The 21,716-nt window shown below is 37.7% G+C and overlaps 1 protein-coding gene across 2 annotated transcripts in view; it reads left to right on the forward strand.

Moving 5' to 3' along the window:
* The window catches only part of Atp8a1 (ATPase phospholipid transporting 8A1), a 214,804-nt gene that overhangs the window by 146,133 nt on the left and 46,955 nt on the right, over window positions 1-21,716 (forward strand). For both annotated transcript variants that reach the window (XM_026386651.2, XM_077803452.1), the window contains 2 exons: window positions 18,575-18,758; window positions 18,856-18,966. In XM_026386651.2, the coding sequence (XP_026242436.1) occupies window positions 18,575-18,758; window positions 18,856-18,966 (295 nt within the window). The remainder of the gene's footprint in view (window positions 1-18,574; window positions 18,759-18,855; window positions 18,967-21,716) is intronic.

Consider the following 21,716-nt stretch of genomic DNA (forward strand, 5'->3'; position numbering starts at 1 on the left):
CCTAAATTTAAATCTTCTTTGAGTTATCCTGTTCTAATCCATAAAATTAGCCCCATCTCCTCCCTTCTAATCACCATGAAACCTAAGGATTCTCCTCTTTGTCGTCCACTTATTGAATCTTACCCACTGGGCAGACTAGGCTCAGAGTAGTGCTTTTTCAAGTCACTTTATCGCCTTGAGAGACAAGGTGTTAGTAGACTTCCAAAGAAATTTCTCAGAATCTGTGTATTTTACATTATCTTTAAAACTGTCATTTGCTTTTGTTTTTTTTTAAAAAAGTTATAATCACTAATAAAGTGTTATGCTTTTAAAAATTTTGGGAAGGGGGACAGTTCTGGGTTTAGTCACTTAAATATCCTGTATATGATTTTATCTCTGTACTTATAATTCATACCTTGTAGATATTCCTAAATTTCAATTGAAATATACTTCCTGAAATAGAATTTAAAGCATACTTAATAAGTATCCTATATAAGCATCACTTCAACTTATAAACTTAGGTCATATTCAGAGAAGTAAGAGCTGCCTATTATTCCCAGAAATCTATTTTAGCCATAGAATCTATTTTTCATCTCTTTGGCATATATTAATAAATAATGTTATTATAAAGCTTTTGGAAAATAGACTGTGCAGATGTTTAATGTTAGTAACAATTAGGTTCTTTGCCTAATCATGAAGAAAGAGTTGGAAATGATTTTGACTCTCATTTTTACTTGGGTAGCCTCATGCTTTTTAAAATCTGCTTTTACAGTGACTTTTCTTGGTTCCTTGCTAATATCTTGACAAGGTCTTGCTCACATTTGGCTCTGACACCCTTCCATCAGGATAATTTTGTGCCAGATTTGGTCACTTAATCATTTTCACTAATGGGTTCATAAGGATCAAGAAAAGATTGCTCAAAAGCACGAGCGTTAGCCTAGGGGCTTCTACTTGGAAATAGAACACAGAACAGAAGACAGGGCTATGCAAATAAAGTGGCAGGTTCCTTAAGAGGGCATCCATGTGTGCCTGCTGTGTGCTGGGCACAGATGCTGTGCTTACAAAGACGAGTAAGACTCACTACCTGCTGTCCTTCTTGCATCTGACGTTTTGTTTTAAGCAGAGTCACAACGGGTTTGAAAGATGTGGGAGGCCAGTTTTCGTAACGCAATCTTTGCAGCTGAGCTTCATTTTTAAAGCATTGCTTAACACAGTACCTCCCACCATTCTTCAAAAAGTTGAACCACAAAATTAAACAATAGCAGAGGGAGGGAAAAACTAGAAAGCAGAGTCAAGGGAGAAGAAATATGTTCTGTGCTTGTGAAATTCCCTCCCAAGATCCTTGTCCTGTATGCTCACAAGTCACATGGATCTCAGGGCTCCTCCAGGCCCAAGGGACCCTGGGAGGGACTCACACACACTCTGCCATACACGTGCAGCTCAGCTCTGAAACTGAGCTTATAAAGATGTGTGTGGCCCCTTCCTCCCTTGGTTCTGTTTTATGCATGTTTGAGGACCATGAAGGTCCCTATGCAGACACTGAGTTTTATTTCAGGGTTGTGTTTTTTTTTTTTTTTTTTTTTTCCTTTAAGTAAAATATCTTTCCTCAGCATTTTTTTTTTCTTTTTTTCTAATTACCTTCATGCTCTCTTTTCCCATAAGGACTATGGTTCAGCTTCCGGCCTGGCTTTGAGAATTGGCCTAAGCCTCTAATTACATCAGTGCCACTGCTGGATTTATGTCTGTGCACCTTCTTGGCCTGGTGCCTCTTGACATTTAAACTATTGGCACAGACCATCTTCTTGTCATTTCAACTCTCCGACCTCCAAGTGTAATTTCCATGATAATGCCTCTGTCACGTGAGGGGAATAGGTGGGCAAGTCTGTGTATCATTCTTGGCGATTAAACCCCAGTGTCAGTTCTCATTTCTCAGATGATTGCAATCTTCCAGCCTCAGGAAATTCTCCATTTTACTCCATTAGATAGACGCTCCAGATAAATACCGAGTATTATTTCAAAATACAGTACGGTACTGTTTCCCAAATTTGTCTGTGTTCATGCTGGCTTTCTGGGCTTTTCCCTCAAATTGAAGCTGCTTTCCATTCTACTGCCTGTCAATCTACACACAAGAAGATAATTCAGAACCAGACCTTCTGCCGTCTTCTTTCTAGCCACAGCCAGAGTGGAAGCAGCAGGAAGAGACTTCCTGTAATGGATAATAGTCTCTCCATGTTCCTCCTCCCATCTCCAGGATTACATCAGCCACTTTCCTCCCTGACATTATCAGCATCCAGGGCAGAAGGCAGTTTTGAGTGTTTGCCTCATTGACACAGTTATACGGATGAGCGTTTGCCCTTGGGCTTCCCTCTGGACGGAAAGAAGCCAGTTGCGCTCCATTGGTAGTCATCACCCCTCTCACCACCATTTTCTGAAGGGAATATCCTGAGACAAGACTAATCCCTCCCAGGGCCCCCAAATCGTTCAGGGCTTTGGAGTCCTGGTTTTGGTTTACACAATGTAGGTTGAATGTTATACCTCAAATATGTTTGGTGAAGCATGCTGACCCAAGAAGTAGAATGTGATCTGTTTTTATCAGTGTTCACAAACACTGTGTGGCTGGTCTTTTCACCGTGGTGTTCATTTCCCTGGGTAACCTGAGCTATTTCCTGGGAAGCATGCACTCACTTTTCAGGTAGTTTCTGATACATGTTTCTGGTTATAGCATCAGCATTTTAGGGATGCTTCCTCCCTCTTACTCCCATTCTTTTTTTTTTTTTTTAGGAGAGAAAGAATTTTTTTTAATATTTATTTTTTAGTTCTCAGCGGACACAACATCTTTGTATGTGGTGCTGAGGATCAAACCCGGGCCACACACATGACAGGCGAGCGCGCTACCACTTGAGCCACATCCCCAGCCCCTTACTCCCATTCTTTTAGGGTACTTTCCTTCTACTTCCCTGGTCAATCCCATTGATTCTTATTTGTGTGATCACTGATACTCTGGAAGAATATTTGTTTCTTCCTCCAGGAGAAACACACATGCACACAAATAGGTGAGCTCACATGCACCATTTTAGGGGCTTCACAGAACCCCTTAAACTCCTTAGACAAGAAGAGAAAGGAAAAAACTTGCTATCGGACTCATGCAGATTTGTGGACTTAGCTGAAATGAACAGCTATCTCAAAGTTCTAGATAAATAATTCCTGATCTCGGTCACCAGTGCCTTATGACTTGAGGCCTTCTAGTTTGTATAGTTGATATCATGGCATTTTGACTGGAGATTCAGGAAATGCTTGTTCTGACTCTCCCTCTCTGGCACTCTGGATACCTACCTAATGGAACCTCAGTGGCCTTGGTTTCATGACCTGTGAAATGAAGAGATTAGAATTTAGCCATGATAACAGTCCTCCTGGGGACCTAGACGTATGAGCAGATAAGAGTGAAGCTATTCTGACATGGAAAGGCGGGAAACACACACACACACACACACACACACACGCACACACACAGAGACCCTTCCTGGGGCGTTCCATCCCAGCTTGAAAGCATCTGGGTCAGAGGACCTCCCATCGCCCTTGCAGTCTCTGGATGAACTCTCCTCCCGTTGGCCACTCTGCCAGGAATAGCCTTTCTACTGCTTAGATCAGCCGAATCCCAGGGAGCAGCTGCTCTGCCTCTTTTACTGTTCCCTCCAGCAGACTGGGAATGTTGCAGTGAACTGTTGCTGTGTGTTAAATAGCGTGTGGTTTCTGAGGTCCTCATCAGTTCACGTAACCCAGCCTTTCAAAGAATTTGACATTTTTTCTGTAGTTGTCAGTTTAGCTTAAACATATTTTGAAACTTATGTTCTGTGACAGTTGGTTGAAAATTGGCTTAGAGCCTCCAGCTTTTAGACTGTCTAGTAATCACCGTTCTTCTACATAATTTATGTACTCATGTCTTCTGAAAAGCAGAAGTTAAATTGGAGTCAGCATTTTTCCCTACTTGCAACATCCCTAATCAAAGTTAAACCCCTCTTTTAGGCCATTTTCCCGTAGTGCTTAAAAAAAACACTTGACTTCATTGAGCATCGTCACTTGGGAGTGGCATCCCAGGCCAAACCTTTCACCTAACTCTGATCAAAGGTTCTCCAAGAAGAGGTCTGAAGGGACACTTTGAATATTTTCTGTCATAGCACGAGTCCATTAAATAAAGGGTCAAAGGCAGATCGACTTCTTGAATCTCTTGGGATTGTCTTTAGCTTTCAAACCTTCTCTAAACAAATGTTCTATTTAAAAGGTAGTCATAAAGCACAAATGAAGCTAATAAATGCTCTACAGACATTCCTGTAAGGAAAAGAAAATTGTGAGCACCATTGGATGCCAAGCAGATGTTTGGCTTTGAAAAGACAAACTGTTAATGAATGTCAACGTTATATTTGCTTCCAAGAAAATATGAATAAATGTTGGAAATGGTGAGGGAATAATTCCTTTCATGTAAGTATGGCTAAAAGAGGACACGGCGAATAAATTTTATAACTTACAAAAATGCCCACATTTTTATTTAACATAATCATCTGCTCACCCCTGCCCATCTCATTTGTTTGTCTGTCTGGTAATGTTAAAGGAACTGCATGTCTGTCTGACAGCCTAGTAGCCAGTGCTGATGTGCTACAACAAAAAGTCCATTTTTGACAGTAAAATATCTACAAATATATGAGAAATGTAAATGCTAGTGAACCACCATAATTCAACATTGTATAGTTTTAGATGTGGCTTTTTAAGCCACCATCACCTGAACACACACACACACACACACACACCCTTAACACAATTGCAGATTATATAATTCTGGCAGAGTTCCCTTGTACTGAGAAGCACATAGGCGTAATTGCACAAAAAGTGAATTTTCACCCAGTGCACACACTTCTCACCCAAACATGACCTATACCCCAGAAGCACTTTCATGCTTTCTTTAGTTATTGGCCTTGACGGGTAACTGCTATTTTGATATCCATCACCATCCTTCATAAATCATATCTCATTCAGTTGATGCTTTTTCTGTTTCATATTTTACTAACTTTGAATATGCATGTGTATCTCCCACAACTACATTCAAATCCTTGATGAATTTTTTTCTCCGCAGCAATTTTAAATGCAGAAATCTAGCTTTTCACCAAATACTTCCCTAAAGCTTTGCATAAATCAATAAACTAGGGCTCTAATATAGTCTTCAAATACAAATCTGCATAACACATTGCTTACAGTTCTCCTTCCGTTATGATTTGCTAAAGACATGATATGTGAAACAGGTGGCATACCTCTGACCCATTCGGCCTATTGATCCTATTGTTTGGGAAAGGGAAGCAGAGTTAGTTTGGTGTAACTGGTTCTACATGGACCCAGGATGATTTCCAGTGACACTTTCATTTTATTAAATCAGTGTGGACCATACTAGGGTTCCAGGTTTCAAGACCAGGCCAGAGAGTAGGCTTGGCTTTTCTAGCAACTATTGGGCAGAGAGAAAGGAGACAGTAGTCCAGGGAAAAGATGGTTTTGAAAAACAACAGATGTGTTTCCAAGGAGAGAGCCAGAAAGACAAGAAATGGTTGTAGAACAGGCTTTTAGTTGAGGCATGAATGTTCCAAGTAGCATTCTCAATGAGAAAGGGAATATTGGATGGAGTGGGCCAACGTTTTCTAAAAAGGCCTGGATAGTAAATATTTTAGGCTTTGCTTGCTGTACAGTCTCTATCACATTGTGACATTGAATTGTTGCCTCAACTCTGTGGGTAGAGTAAGAACGCAACTCCAGGCAATATGTACTGTAGGCAACATGTAAATGAATGAGTGTGGTTTCCGTGCACTTTGAAGAATAAAAACAGACTGCTGTCTAGATTCAGCCCTGAGACATTCATCTGCTCAACCCTGGAACAGTGCTGTGGCTCTTGAATGGCCATGGAAGGAGTTGATTCTGACCAAATTTTCCTAAAATCCTGATGGAGTTACCCAAGCCTTCCTGGTTTCCCCAGGGAGAGAGATTTCCAGGCTGTTCCTTCTCTTTACTCAAAAACTGAGGCGTTTGCCCATCTTGCCTCACCTGACTTGTGTCCCTTTCTCCATGATTCCTCAAAGATGACTGATTTTCTATGGTACCAGTCTGATGGTCCTGTGGAATTTCTTTCTCTGTGCTTTTGGTCCAAAAAAAAAAAAAAAAAAACCTTAAAATATGGGTATTTCCAGAAGTCTGTTTTAAAATGAGATGTCAGTAGATAATTTACATCTCACAGCAAGAGAGAGATGGGGAGCTTAGGGCCTCAGAAGCATCTGATCCTGCTCTGTAGTGCAGCATCTTACCGCTGTTCTGGGGCGGGGGGATAAGAAGGGGCTGCCAGCAAGGGGTTAGAGGACATGCCAGCAAGGGAACCAGGCAGGAAGATCTGCATACTAGTCTCTTCCCCAAGCAGTAGCCCTCCTAGAATATTGAACTAAAGAATATCAATTCCTTGATTTTTATATATTATGGTTTGCCCTTTATCCCCATTTTAGGAAGCATTCTGAAGGATTTAGCATGTTCCCATCTGTTATGGTTAGATACAAGGTGTCCCCCAAAAGCTCATGTGGCAATGCCAGAACATTCAGAGGTGAAGTGATGAACCTGTGAGAGCTGTAACCTGAACAGTGGATTAATCAATTTGGTGGATTAATCATTTGTCCTGCTGGATGATAACTGTAGGCCAGTAGGCCAGTGGAATGTGGCTGGAGGAGGTAGGTCAGGTTGCCATGCCTTTGGGGCTTATATTTTATTCCTAGTTCCCAGAGTCCCCCCCCCCCCCCCCCGCTTCCCAGCTGCCATAAGCTGAGCCGCTTTCCTCCAGCACACCTTCCCACCTGGAGATTCTGTCTCACCTCAGGCCCAGAGCAATGGAGTCAGCCAGCCATGGACTGAGACCTCTGATTAAACATTCTCTCCTCTCAATTGTTCACGTCAGGTATTTTGGTCACAGTGATGAAAACTGACCACCACACACACCATCCATCTGCCCTACTTTGTGTGTCTATGAAAAACATCTTATTCTGTATCTATTAAATTGGGGCCTGAGTGTTTGTTTATGATAATAATATTCTAGTATAGTTTTTTGCCCTTGTTATTGTCTTTGACGCATTTCCGTGTCACCAAATGTAGAACGAGCTCTCTTCTGCCTGCTGCTTATCATTATACCAGTGCACATTGATCTCATGGTGTTAGCCACAGAGGTTGCCTTGGAGTCTTTGCTGCCATGAAAAGGGCATCAGTGAACATGGCAGTAGTTTCCTTAGGCTGTGTATGTAGGAAAGGAATGGGGTGCTTGGCTATGGGGTATATGTGTATTTCATCCCAGTCAGAATTGTCGCAGTTCTCCAAAACAGCTGTGCTAATGTGCACACCCAGATCCAGGTCAGAGGGTTGTTCTTTCCCTACCTAAACACCAACACTTGGCATTCCCAAATTTATGAATTTGCCAGTTGGATCATTGTAAAATGGCACCTTGTTGTTTTGATGTTCATTTCCCTGATTACTAGGGAAGTTGAGCATCCTTCATATCAAGGATTCACCTCCAGAAATTTATTTTTGAAATTTATTCATTCATTCACCAGATGTTTTTCTAGCCCCCACTATGTGCTGGGTACCTTTATAAGTGCTAGGAAAAAAAAAATCATCCCTGCCTTCACTTCTACCTGTTGTTCAATAAAACAAACACAAATATTTAAAAGGTAATAATTGCTTGTGTGTATACCTGTGAATGGTAACAGTTGATATACATATAACAGATACATGTAAAGTCAATGGTAATATTGCCATAAAGGAAAAGCTGGGTTTTCTGTCCTTTCTTTTTTTAATTTATTTTTTATTAATTTTAATCTGTTGTACATAACAGCAGAAAGCTTTTCAATTCATTGTACACAAATGCAGCGCAATTTTTCATTTCTCTGGTTGTACACACATGCAGTGATACATGTACCTAGAGTAATGATGTTCATCTCATTCCACCATTTTTCCTACCCTCATACCCCCTCTCCTTCTCTCTCTTCCCTTGGCCCAATCAAAGTTCCTCCATTCTCCCCCATAAACACCCCATTATGGATCAGCATTCACTTACCAAAGAGAATGTTCAGCCTTTGGTTTTTTGGCTAACTTCACTTAGCATGATATTCTCCAACTCCATCTATTAACCTGCAAATGCCAAAATTTTATTCTCTATTAATGCTGAATAATATTCCATTGTGTATATATATATCACAGTTTCTTTATCCATTCATCTTTTTAAGGGCATCTAGGTTGGTTCCACAGTTTAGCTATTGTGAATTAGGCAGCTATAAACATTGAAGTGGCTGTGTCATTATAGTATGGTGTTTTTAAGTCCTTTGTGCACCCCCCGAGGATTGAGATAGCTGGGTCAAATGGCATTTCCATTCCAAGTTTTCTAAGGATTCTCCATACATCTTCCCAGATTAGATGCACCAATTTTTCTGTCTCACCAGCAAGGTATGAGGGAGTATGCCTTTTCCCCCACATCCTCGCCAACACTTACTATTGTTTGTATTCTTGGTAACTGCCATTCTGACTGGAGTGAGATGAAATTTTAGAGTAGTTTTGATTTGCATTTCTCTAACTGCTAGCCATGATGAACATTTTTTCTTGTCCTTTCTTATGTACAAGCATTCTTTGTGTGTTCTGGATATCAATTTTTGGTTGATTGTAATTATAGCAAATATCTTCTAGTGACTCCCTTCTTAATTCTGCCTCTGGTGTTCTTCCTTGGAACAGAAATCATTGACTCTGACATGGTGGACTCTATGAAATTCTTGTATGGTTTGTGTCTTTGGGGTATTAGGGACTTCCCACACACAAAGACACTCTCGTACATTTTCTCCTATTAACTTTACAGCTTTATGTTTTCCATGTAGGCCTTTAATCCATATGGAGTTTATTTTTGTCTGTGGTATGAAGGAGGAGGAATCTCATGTTATTTATTTCTACACAGTGAGTAAATTCTCCCATTACCACTTACTAAACAATCCACTGTCCCCGCTGCTTGTGATGCCATATGGTGTAGCTCTTAGCACCAGGGCCAGACTCTGCAGAATCCAGGCTCCACCTCTTAGAGGCTGAGTGACAAGTCACTGAATTTCTCTGGCTTTAATTTCTTCCTCTTCAAAATAGAGATGAAAGTAGTCATTCTCCTGGAGTTATTAGAAGTAAATGAGTTCATACATGGTACCTACAATTAATATTTTTGTTGCTCTTATAAGTGGAATCTAATTTTGTTATAGCCTAATTGACTATTTCTGATGAGGAATACTGTCACATGTAAAGATTTCTCTCTTACCATTATGGCCTTTTCTGTGCCTGTATTCTTTTTTGTCTTATATTGAAATTGCTAACTTAGCTTTCCTTTGTTTTCTATATGCTTGTCCTTTTTTTTTTTTCTAAATCTTTTTTGTTCATTCCTTCTGTCTGAATCCAGACTGCTTCTGTCAAATCCTAGCTTTGCTAGTTGCTGTTTTTACCACAATTAAACCATATAATCTCTGCACCTCCATTTCATTATTTGAAAAATGTCAGTAATAGTGACCTGTCAAGGATTGTTCTGAGAATTGAATGCATTAAAACAAGTAAAGAACTTAGAACATAGTAGGTGAAAATGAGCATTATCAAATCAGTGTCATAAAATGTATCTCTTTTAGACGCCACGCTGCTGGATCTTTTTGTTTTAATCCAACCTTTCAATCAATTTAACCCATTTACATTCATCCTAATTATTATTATTTTAGACTTCATTTCTTCAATTTTATTTAATTTTCCTTTTGTCTCTTTCTTTCTCTCTCTAACTACTAGTACTCTCTAGATTAGATCTTATCCTGCTGGTTTGAAAGTTTCGTACTCTATTCTATATGTGGCTATTTCTGAAGTTTTAATAATTATATTTGTGCTTATTTTCCCCTTTAACTGTATGTATGTATTAGTATCTCTTCCTTTCCCTGCACCCCCATAAGAGACAGGAGCTGAAAGTAAAAAAGTAATTTCGTGTGTGTAGCCAGTGCCCATCTTATCTTGTTTTGTTAAGTAATCTCCTTTTTCTCTTTAGAAGCTTTTGGAAATTTTTTTTTATTCTCAATTTCACCATAATGTGTCTGGATGTAGAAGTTGTTTTCTCATCTTTATTTTTGGCACTGTATGAGCCCTTCAATCCAAATGTGTGTGTGTGTGTGTGTGTGTGTGTGTGTGTATACACACACAGACATATGCATACACACACATATACATATATGAAACATGTATGTATATATAATATATATACACACAGATATACATACGCAGATATCCCTCTTTGTTTTGTGGGTTTTTTGGGGGGAGTGTATACCAGGGATTGAACTCTGGGGCACTCAACCACTGAACCACATCCCCAGCCCGATTTTCTGTTTTTTTGTTTTTTTTTTTAACTCGGCAATCCTACTGTCTCAGTCTCCAAGCCACTGGGATTACAGGCGTGCACCGCTGAGTCCTTCTTAATGCTATTAATCAGTTTTTTTTAAATTTTTTATTCTTATGTTCTTATGTTTTGTCCTTGGACTCCCATATTTTATGTGTACACACACACACACACACACACACACACACACACACACACTTGTATTCCTCCATTTCTTTTCATTTTTCTCACAATCATTCCTTTTCTAATGTCTTCTAGCACATTTTTTATTCAAACTTTCAGGCCCTGTCATCCTGATTTTTCAGTTCACCATTGGATTTTTTATTATAGCAGTAATATTTTTATATGACTATTTCAATTGGTTTTTCATCATAACTGTTTGTTCTGGTTGCGTGTCTCTAAAGTCTTTGCATATTTCTCCAGTGTAGTTTTGTCATGCTTCTTTTAAATTCTTTTTATATCTGTTTTTACTAACTCTACTTTCTTGGGTGCTGGGCATTAAACACAGGGCCACGTGCATGCTAAGCAAAGCCACACCCCCAGCCCACACACCCTAGCTCTGCTTTCTTTAAGTGATTGTATTTCTTTTCTGCTGACAGTCCTCTCCCTTAGGTTGACCAGAAAGCTTTCGCTCTCCCAATTCAAGGCAGAACGTAGGAACTATTCCTGTGGTCTCACTTTTAGGGCACTGGGAATATACTGTTAGATTCTAGATATTTCGCTTTTTGAGCATGTTATTTGGGGACCTTTGAGTCTTCACAAGTTTCAAACCAAGACAAAGTTTGCAGTTGCCACTTAGTTCCATCCAGCCCAGTCCCATCCACCTCAGGATGGTTACCCATTCCACCTGGGCAATGGAAAGGAAAGAGTATAGCAGGAAGCTTTCCTGCCCAGTTGTCGCTGGCACACCATCTCTTCTTCAGGTCATTTAGTTACTAACACATATTCACCACTCCACACTTCCCCAAAGGCTTCTCACAGATTTTGTTAGTTGATATTTGTGACCCTGAAATTTACTGCCCTCCTGGCTTCTTTAAGGTTAGATTCCAGTTTCTGTCAATAGCCTGAGCTACAGTTTTCCATTGACCACTCGACTTTTCAGGGGTTTGGGTTTGTTTTTGGTTTCCTCCTTTTTGTTTGAGGGGAATTTATTATGTGTTTTGTGGTGCTGGGGATCAAGCCCTGGTTGCTAGGCATACTAGGCAAGCCCCCCACTGGGCTACAGTCCTGGTCTATTTATTAGCTATTTTTAAGTGGAGCGTTTCCTTGAAGAAACCTGTCTATATGAGGAATATTTTTTTAAAAAGGGGGGGGTGGTCTTAGGATAAAGGGCAAGATGGTTTTCTAACAATAAATAAATAAAATATATATAAATCTGCAGCCCTTCCATACCTCCCTAGTCTTGGGAAAGGGGAAAAGGTGGACATGTAGACTCCAACCAGATATCAGCAATGGAAGAAGGTGGAGGCTGTAGCACCTACTACTCTGAGAGCAAGATCCTAAAGGCACAGCTAGGTTCCATATAATTTTTTTTCACCTAGAAAGGGAAAGCAGAGGTGGTTCACAGTGGGCAGCAAAGCATTCCCATTGGCAAGGTTTCCCAGAGAGAGGCAGGTAGGTCTTATTTTGTGTAGGAAAAATTCCTGTCTCTCTCTACCATCTCTTGTCTCCTCAGTGCAGAGATCCATAGAGAGACCATTTTTAGCTGAGTTGCTTAGTGCCTCGCTTTTATTGAGGCTGCCTTTGATCTCCTGCCTCAGCCTCCTGAGTCTCGGCAATCACAGGTGTGCACCACCTCACCTGGTCCAGCTTTGCACTCTTTTCAAGCTCAATTCTAACTTTGCAGGCAGCATACTCCACTGACTCCACCAGGATATCCCACTGTTCTCCTTCCCAACTTACGAGTATCTAGAACTTCTCCAATAATTTTTCTTTGAAAATCTTCTTCCTGACTCTTTATGGGTAGGGCTTCATTTTTCCAGTCACCCGCATGTGAAACCTCAGAGTCACCTTTGAAACCACTTATTATTCAGAACTGCCTCCTTGACCCCATGACCTTCCTTGTCATTTTCATGGCTCTTGTCCTGGGATATATTCAGATGATGGAGAGGGGGGGGGGGGAGAGAGAGAAAGAGAGAAAATGGCTTTTGAGCAACCCAAATTAATATTTTTTCAATGCTGCTTCTACCATGTTTTTTTCTGTCTCAAAAGCTTTTAACATTTTCTGTTGCTCACAGCTAGCAGTGACATTAAAAATTTTTTATCATGACCTACAGAGGCATGTGATCATCTTGCTCTAATCCATTCTGAATATACTCATTTTCCTTGAAGAAGTAGATATTTCCTTCTCTACCTAATAATTTTTTTCCTCTTTCCCAGCCATAAGAGAAAGCTTACAATACCCAATATGCTTTACGTAGTTGCCTATACACTAGAGAGAGCAAATTATGCTGATTTGCTTCCTGTGGTATGGTGGCATTAATGAAATGAACTGCTTTCCTATAAAATTTCCAGTTATTCAGTTCCACTACCATTTTGATATCTGCTATGTGCTACATACAACACTAGGTTGAATATAATTTTTTTTTCAGCATTGCAGGCAAACTACATTACCTGGTGTGAATGCAATAATAAAATTTTCTACTAGGAGTCGTTTTCTTTTTAGTGACATTTTGTAAAGTGTGTTGGCCAATTAGTAGTTTGGGAAATCTGTGATTACACACATATACTTAATCAAATATACACTGTCAATATATGCATTCCCTACTGAAAAAAAAATACCATCTGATTCATTGAAATTGAAGGCAGTAGTAGTTTATCTATATGACCACATAAATTCCACAAAAGAGAAGTTTTCTATCTAAAGTATATTGTAGAAATAAATTCCTTCTTGAAGTTGAAAAACTGTCTATATTTTATTTCTGTAGACTCAGTGCCTATAATGTAAAGTCTCTTCAATGCCTGTGACTAGTCAGGATATCATCAGATGTTAGTTTTGGAAACTAGAGAGCTAACTCATCAGTCATTTGAATAGCACGGTTCTCTACTTAGAAGTAGGTAAATGTTTCACATGTACTATATGCTAAGTGTCATTTTTAGGATTTGCTATATAAGCTGCTGTTTTTGTTCCAATAATAAGTTCATGATGAGTTCTTGAGTTCTAATATTTATGTAATTTTGGTACATATTACATAAATTTTGGGGCATATTTTAATTTCTTCTCAATTTAAAACTTCATAAATGAACCTAACAAACTTTATTTCAAGAAGTTTCAAGTAAGATCTCATAAGTTAGATTTTTCTCTTTTTTGCAATTTCTTTGCTAGTCAGCAGAATATGACTCAATGGTAGGGAACAAACTGATATCCATAAGAGAAACCTTAAGGGGTTTCTTGCAAAGAAAAGTACAGCAGATCTAGTCACCAGGAGTTTACCTGAAGCTTAGGAAGTACCAAGACTTGGTCACTATATAAAACACTTCAGAATAGTTAGAAAATACTATATTTAGCTGGGTACAGTGGCACATACCTGTAATCCAAAAGCTCAGGAGGCTGAGACAAGAGGATCACAATTTCAAAGTCAGCCTTAGCAACTTAGTGAGGCACTAAGCAACTCAGCAAGACCCTGTCTCAAAATAAAAAATAAAAAGGGCTAGGGAAATGACTCAGTGGTTAAGAACCTCGAGTTCAAAACCTGGTACCAAAAAAAAAAAAAAAAACTATACTATTTCTCTCTTAACCTTTTATAGGTAGCCAAAGTACAATAATTTATCCTTTTATCCTACTAGATTGTGTTTTGGGTAACAACCTAAAAAATTTTCATACATACATTTAAAATTATACCAATAATGTATTATTACTATTAAATTTTCCACATAAGTCTTTTGACTACCTATAAAAAAAATCTCTCAAATTATTCCTGATTATATGTCTGTATATATACATGTCTATATAATCTTTATCCAGAGTCCATTCAGAAAGGTGATTCATTTAGCTAATCCCATTAAAAGAGTGCAAAACAAGGCTCATGTAAGAAGGGACCACCTATATACTTCTTACTTAAATGGTAAAAATTTCCAGTGCTCTGATCAAATGTTCACAGGGCAGTGAGAGTTACTACATAGCAAATAAGAAAAATAATGAATAACATGTGCAGAAACTGCAGCCAGAATAATATCTGAAAAGCATATTACACTCAGTGAACTTCTAGGTTGTATCAGAGGACCACCCTCTGTTTGTGGAGCCACAGGGAAACAAAACAGACTTTACACTATACTCTGGATATGCAGTTGTTGTTCTTTTTTCCACAGAGTCTGGAGGAGAACAGGAATAATTTCCATCTTAATGCAGACACACAAGCTTGTATGTACACACATGCATATGTGTGCATATCTATACATGTTTGTAAAAAGAAAAGGCACTGTCATGATGTTTCTAAATTATACATTTGGTTGCTGTTTGGTACTTGGAAAGTTTAAGTTTTAGATATTCTCACATGGGCATGTGGCTTTTGATAAGCATTGGGAGTAATTGCCTTCTTGTAGAGATGGTTGTTCTGGACTGTTATGGAGAGAGTACAAACATAGAAGCAAGTATACAAAACTTAAGGAAGTAAATAAACTGATGAGTGGAGTAGCAAACTTTTAAGAGATAGAAACACAGTATAGAAAGAAGTATATTCTGGAGGATTTCGAATGTGTAAAGAAGTTTAATATGTTCTATTTCCTTTTCCTCAAGTGAGCTCTCCTCTCTTTGTCAAGGCCGAAGCCAATTCCACCTTTTCAAGGTCGCCCACACTGATCTCTGTGTCTTTTAGAATTATTAATTACAAGAGGTCCTATCAGAAAGCTTTATGCTACTCTCATCTTTAATGACTTATAATTTTATTTTCTTTGTTATATCCTCCATCTATCAAGGAACCATTTTATACATAGATGCTTTGAAAATATTCAGTTATGTATCCCTGGGCTGTGGTTGTGACTCAGCGGTAGAGTGCTTGCCTAGCACGTGTGGGTCCCTGCGTTCAATCCTCAGCACTACATAAAAATAAATAAACAAAATAAAGGTATAAAAGTCATGGATCCCTTCTCCAAAATCTTGGAACCAGAAGTATTTAGGTTTGAGACTTTCTTTCATTCGTTTGTTTCAGATTTTAGAAAATTTCACGTAGATAATGAGATTATTTTAGGAATAGGATCCAAGTCTAAATGTGAAATTCATTTAGTTTTCATATATACCTTATACACAAAGCCAGAAAGTAATTTAATATGATTTTTTTAATGCCTCTGCACTTTGACTATGACCTGTCCACATGAGGTCAGATGTGGAATTTTCCGCCTGTGGCATGATATCAGCAATCAAAAAGTTTCATGAATCCTGAAGTTTCAGATTAAGAATGCACAAGCTGTAGATCTGTTTTCTAACTAACTTCAGTTTGACTAACCTGGATCCCCTTAAAGCACATCCCCTTCCTGAGACCTGCTGTCAGATGTCCTTAGCATTCTCTTCCCAGGGCCTGGACACTGTGGTGTGCACTTGTACCTTCCATGGGTTCACTTGTGCTTTCCAGGTCATGATCATTCCCTAACACATTTATTCTTATTGTACTTCTTAATCACCATTAATTAAATATTTCATGAGCCATTTAAGTAATCCAGTTAGATCTAGTTGTAATCTTGCTAGGAAAACCAGGTGTAATGGTCTAGAAAGATTTTGAGTTGCTAGAAAAATGAGCTATTGAATTTTAGGGAAGGGGTGTAAGGTAACTATAAACAGGGGTGGAAAGAATCATTACATTCTAGTCTCCACTTTAGTGAAACCACCCATGGATGGTATCTTGTGAGTGATGTTTCTGCAACAAAAAATAGAATTTCAACCAGCAGACTTCATGCAAACTAAGGTTCTTTGTGGTATGTCACAAGTTTGTACATTTATGTTTTGAGAATGTGGGTTTTTTTTTTTAAATGAATCACCAGTTAAATCAACGTCTTTGTTTAGCAACCAGCTGCTACTTCATATTCATTAGAAATGAGGACTTCCTGTTTCTTGAATTATCTTCCAAGGTGGTTTGTCCATATTCAGCTTGGTAAAGGAAGCAGATGCCCTTACTAACAGCTATTATACTGTACCTTGAGGAGTGTCTCTCACTACCTCACCATCTTTTTTTAAAAAGGCATTTTTCTTGCTAAGAGTATTTCTACTCCACTTTTAACATTGAAGTTAGCCATTCCCATGGAGTTGGGGAAATTCTCACTAATTTTAATTGGGGAGTATTAAAAATTGCAGTATCAAGCAATGAAAATAGAGTGGATTGTAATTTAGCTCACTGTGCAGGGTCAGTTCGTGAAAAAAAAAAGTATCACTGTGTCCTAAATCCATGGAACCCATAGTGTGACTTTATAATGTATTAATATTGTGAGCCTGCTAAAGGGAATTTGATAAATGTCTTCAAATGCTTCTCTCTGTTCATGCCTATTTCCCATTTGCTTTCTAGAGCGTTGCTTGGTGGGCATTCTTTTTTTGACATTTACTAAATGTCAGCTACAGTCCATGTTTAAAACATTGGCCTAGACCCAGTGGCCTTACCAATTTATATTAGCCTGTTAAGAAAAATTAAATAAAGTTGAAAATGAAATGAAAATTGCTTCAAAGGAATATGGAGGGTAACACTGAAATAGCCCATTAGTGGCCTGATACGTATTCATTCCCTCACTGAGTTCACAGCTGTGTCATTTTGTAATATTGCCAGACTCTGAAATCCAAAGAAAAAATTAAAAATAATTCATTCATGTAGCAGCCATTTACTAAGCCATTTACCTTTTCTGGATCAGGCACTAAAAATACAAAGAGGAAGAGAGAGACTGGTTCACTCTGCAGGCATCTCACAGGCTCACGCTGTGATTCTCCGGCTTGAAATCAAAGCCAGAGCTGCTCTAGTTCATTGTGCTCTTGCAGGCAGTGGGGCCTCTTGAAGGCACATATTCGAGCAGAGTATCCATTGCTAGGAATTTTTTCCTATGGAAATAATCAGGAAAATGTGCAGAGGTGTGTCGATTCTTTTAGAGTAATGATCTTCATTTTTAATAAATGATTTCCCAGATGTTTCAGCAGATATTGGACACCTGTGCCACTTAACCTTGATGAAGAATTTAACTATGAGATATTCTTCTTGTCCATCAGCATGGCGTGTGCTGGTTGTTTCTTACTATTTAATTATTATCTTAATAGTTGGCTGGACCAGTTCATTGTTTAGTCTTCCTGGCTTTCTCTGTAATTCCCAGTACAGTCTGGACAATTTATTAAGTTAATTGCACTGATGTACTCTGTCTTGGAACCCTTCTGTCATTGTCTTGGCATTTATTTCTTAAATGGCTTTTAAGAGTCTGTGAAAAATTACTCCAAATTTAATACCAAATATAATTTTAGTATAGTTCAGCGTATAGTAGGCTGATATCTTTTATCCCTGACTATGTTTTTATAAAAGGTTGATTGATTTTTACTTGTGCATCAGTGGCTTTGGAAGAAAGTGAAGCACACAAACTATATTAAGCACTTGGTGTTTTTACTATGATGCGGATTCACAGTGGTGTCTGAGAACAGGTATAAGGATTAGCCACTCTGACTATTAATTTAAGTAGAGTTTCAAGTTGTTTTAAGCATGTAATACATTATGCAAGACCAGCTTTCAGAAGCTCAGAACTTTTACTTTCTAGGTACTAGATAGGATTTAATTATTGTCTGGAAAACTACTAACAACCTTGATGACCTTCTCTTTAATTCAGAAGTGAAAAATTAGAAATTTGGTTGTTATTTGTTGGGAAGTAATGGAATTTCTGGACTCAAATTTTTTTTTCTTTAACAAATTAATAAGAACATCCTGGACAGCCAGTGCTTACCAAAGAATAGTATCTTCTAGCTGTCACTTAAAGATTTGCTTCCCTGACTTCATTTCCCCCCTACTTAAAGTAGCAACCAGGTTAACTGAGAACTAAACATTTCAAAATGAGACTTTCCCATGATGGCTCTTCAGAGAACGACCCATTTGGAGCTTTTGCTTTTTTTATCCTTCAAAACAATGGCATTTCAAAATTCCTTTTTTTTTTTTTAAGAAAACAGAGATAACTGATAATTTTTTCTAATTTAAGGGTTTCTCCTCTTCAAAAATCTGAAGTCGTTGAGATGGTTAAGAAACAAGTCAAAGTCATAACACTGGCAATTGGTGATGGAGCAAATGACGTGAGCATGATACAGACAGCCCACGTCGGTGTCGGGATAAGCGGCAACGAAGGCTTGCAGGCGGCGAATTCCTCAGACTACTCCATAGCCCAGGTAAAGCATCACTGCTGCAAAACAGGACCCACTCCTTTTTGCCAAATAACACTATTGAAGAGGAAATAATAATTTTTTTTCCCTACTCTTCTTCTAGTTCAAGTATTTGAAGAACTTACTGATGGTTCATGGTGCCTGGAACTATAACAGAGTGTCCAAGTGCATCCTGTACTGCTTCTACAAGAACATAGTCCTCTATATTATCGAGGTAATAGCAGGCTACATTTAAAGGCCTTGTCACTTGCATACATATTTAAAGACATTTTCTTTATGAAGAAATTTTCTCATTGTTTTCATTAATACTTCATTTGCTCACTTACTTTTTATTATGTCTAAATGTATTCAAACAAAAAGGTTGTCAGCCATGGCGAACAATTAATGTTTAAATTCGAGCTAAAAATGTTATATTGCTTTCCTAGCAGAATTGAATTAGAATTGCTGATGAGGCCCTGTTTTCAGTTTAAAAAGCTACAAACTATATTTTTTATAAAGCTCAAAAACATACTAAAAAGAACAACACACTGTTGAAGGATAATGCACATATGGAAAATTGTATCTAAAAAGACAAATAATGTTCCCCAGCACCACAGGAATAAAATTTTTTTAAAGAAAAATAAGGGGATGATAAACACAGAACTGAGAATAAGTTCTAATTCTGGGGGAGAAAGAGCAGTGGAATCAGGAAGAGTATACAATAGCTTTGCTGGTATTGGTTTGTAGTGGGTTTTTTTGTTTTGTTTTGTTTTTTGTTTGTTTGTTTGTTTTTTGAAAACTTAGATCTATGTTACATACAGGTATCTCTTGCTATCTAGACTTGTCTTGGTTTCTGAGTTTGGTAAGTAACAAGAGTTCAGATAATAAGGGCTTTACCTAGAAATTATATCCGTGTGTGGATAGCAAAGGATTTCTGCGATCTTTTTTGTGTATCAAATGTAGCCTTATTTTAAAAATGAAAACCTAGATCAGGAATGTCACTTCTAAAACCAAAAAAAAAAAAAAAAAAAAGAAGAAGAAAATAAAAAAAAACACTTTTTTTTTTCTATGAACATTTTTGCAGCATCTGCTAGGAGCCAGGTTCCAGGCTTAGTCCAACAGCTACAATATAAATGTAGCATGATTTCTGTCCTCCAGAACCTTGCCAATTGAGTACAATGGAAGCCACATGTCTAATTTCAAATTTTCCAGGAGCTACATTAGCAAAATACTAAAATTAAAGTTCAAATTTGTTTCAATATCATATTCTGTTTAACTCAATGTATTTCAAAGTATCATTTTCAACATTAATTACTATAAAAATTATTAATAAATATTTTATATTCTATATTATTTTCTCCATATTAAGTGTTTAGAATTTGGTATGTATTTTAGACCTACAGTACATCTGTATTTAGACTAGTCCCATTTGAAGTGCTTGAGAGTCCCATGTGGCCAGTGACTACCATATTGTAGAGCATAGCACTAGTGGACAAATAAATGAACCTAATGGTTACTCAGGATGTGACAAATAATTTATTTACCTTTTTTTAACATTTGGCCTTTGAATCATCAGAAGCTATATTTGTAATAATGAAACTGTAGGTGTTATCAGTTTCATGTTCCTGTTGCAACTCTGTGGAGCATGGCAAGGAGGTCCTAGTAGCCTGGTAAGAAAACGTGCCTTCACTGTTGCAGAACATACCCCCATAGCTCTTCTGAGGAATTCCTTACAGAAGTTGGTGCCACCTTGCTCTCTGTTCTGTTGGCTATTTGTACACATCTATCAGAAGGCACACAACCTAACCATTTGCTATGTGGAAATAAGATCTCATATTTTACACCAGAGAAGTAGCAGTATAAAAAAAAAATCAGTAGATCCCACATCTGCCCTGTTATTTGGGGACTGATATATGTTTGGCTCAGCTGTTCTTTACCTCTGTCAGAATGCTTTTATCCTTAGTAAAGTGTTGACTGAGCATAGTTTTATTATGAGCCAGGTTAGTAAAATTGAAACTTGTTTTGAATATACAAGCCGCTTGCTTCATTTATTAGTCACTAAAGATCTATGATTAGGTTACAGCCTATTAGATAAAATAATCAAATATTTAGAAACAAAAATAAGATACTTCATGAACTTACTTATTATTTATTACTGTTAGGTTTGGTTTGGAACAATCTGCTTTAAGACAAAATGTGCTTCCAAAATGGTTTATAAAATCAAAAATATTATTTTTTATATATGTTTGTGGTTCTTTTCTATAAAATGTATATATTTTTGGTTCGTCTCTCCTTCTATATATCTAACTATTCTAACTAAACACTTTTAAAAGAATATTATAGTATATTTATATATATTTTTGAAGACTTTTAAATTAGAATTTTAAAACCAGTGCCAGTAACAAATCTGCTTATAAAAATTTAATTTTACAAAATGAAATAAGTCTAGATTTTAAATCTAGATTAATTGGCAACAATGAAATGGGCAAAATTTATGTACTAATGGGAAAAATAAAATAAACTGAAATGAAAGCTGAATCTGCATGCTATTTTTCAAACCCAGGGTTGTGTGATTTGTGGTTGATCACCCCTAAATTTCACTTGGCTTTTCATGTAAAGCCTCTTCATGAGATATTTAACACTGATCACATTCTTTACACATGAAAAAGGAAGCGAGTTCTAAACTTTACTGGAAATCTCATTTTTATTTTTCTTTTAGCACTTTATGGAAATGTATTTTGAATATAATTCAACTGTCTTGGAAATGAATTGACCTTTTAAATCAATTCCCAGATACCCAACTTTTGCCAGTTAAAACAAGTTCTGCAGATATTAATGGCTCATGTCAATACTGCGAATGAATAGACAGAAAACACATCGGTGAATGTCTCTAGTGAGGACAGCTACCAGTCTCGAATCTTTCCTTTCAGTTTTTTGTGCTGATCAGGCGTGGGAGCAGAGAACTCATTGACTATTTGTAAGCTG

This window comes from Urocitellus parryii, chromosome 10 (genome assembly GCF_045843805.1).
Source record: "Urocitellus parryii isolate mUroPar1 chromosome 10, mUroPar1.hap1, whole genome shotgun sequence".
Classification (NCBI taxonomy): domain Eukaryota; kingdom Metazoa; phylum Chordata; class Mammalia; order Rodentia; family Sciuridae; genus Urocitellus; species Urocitellus parryii.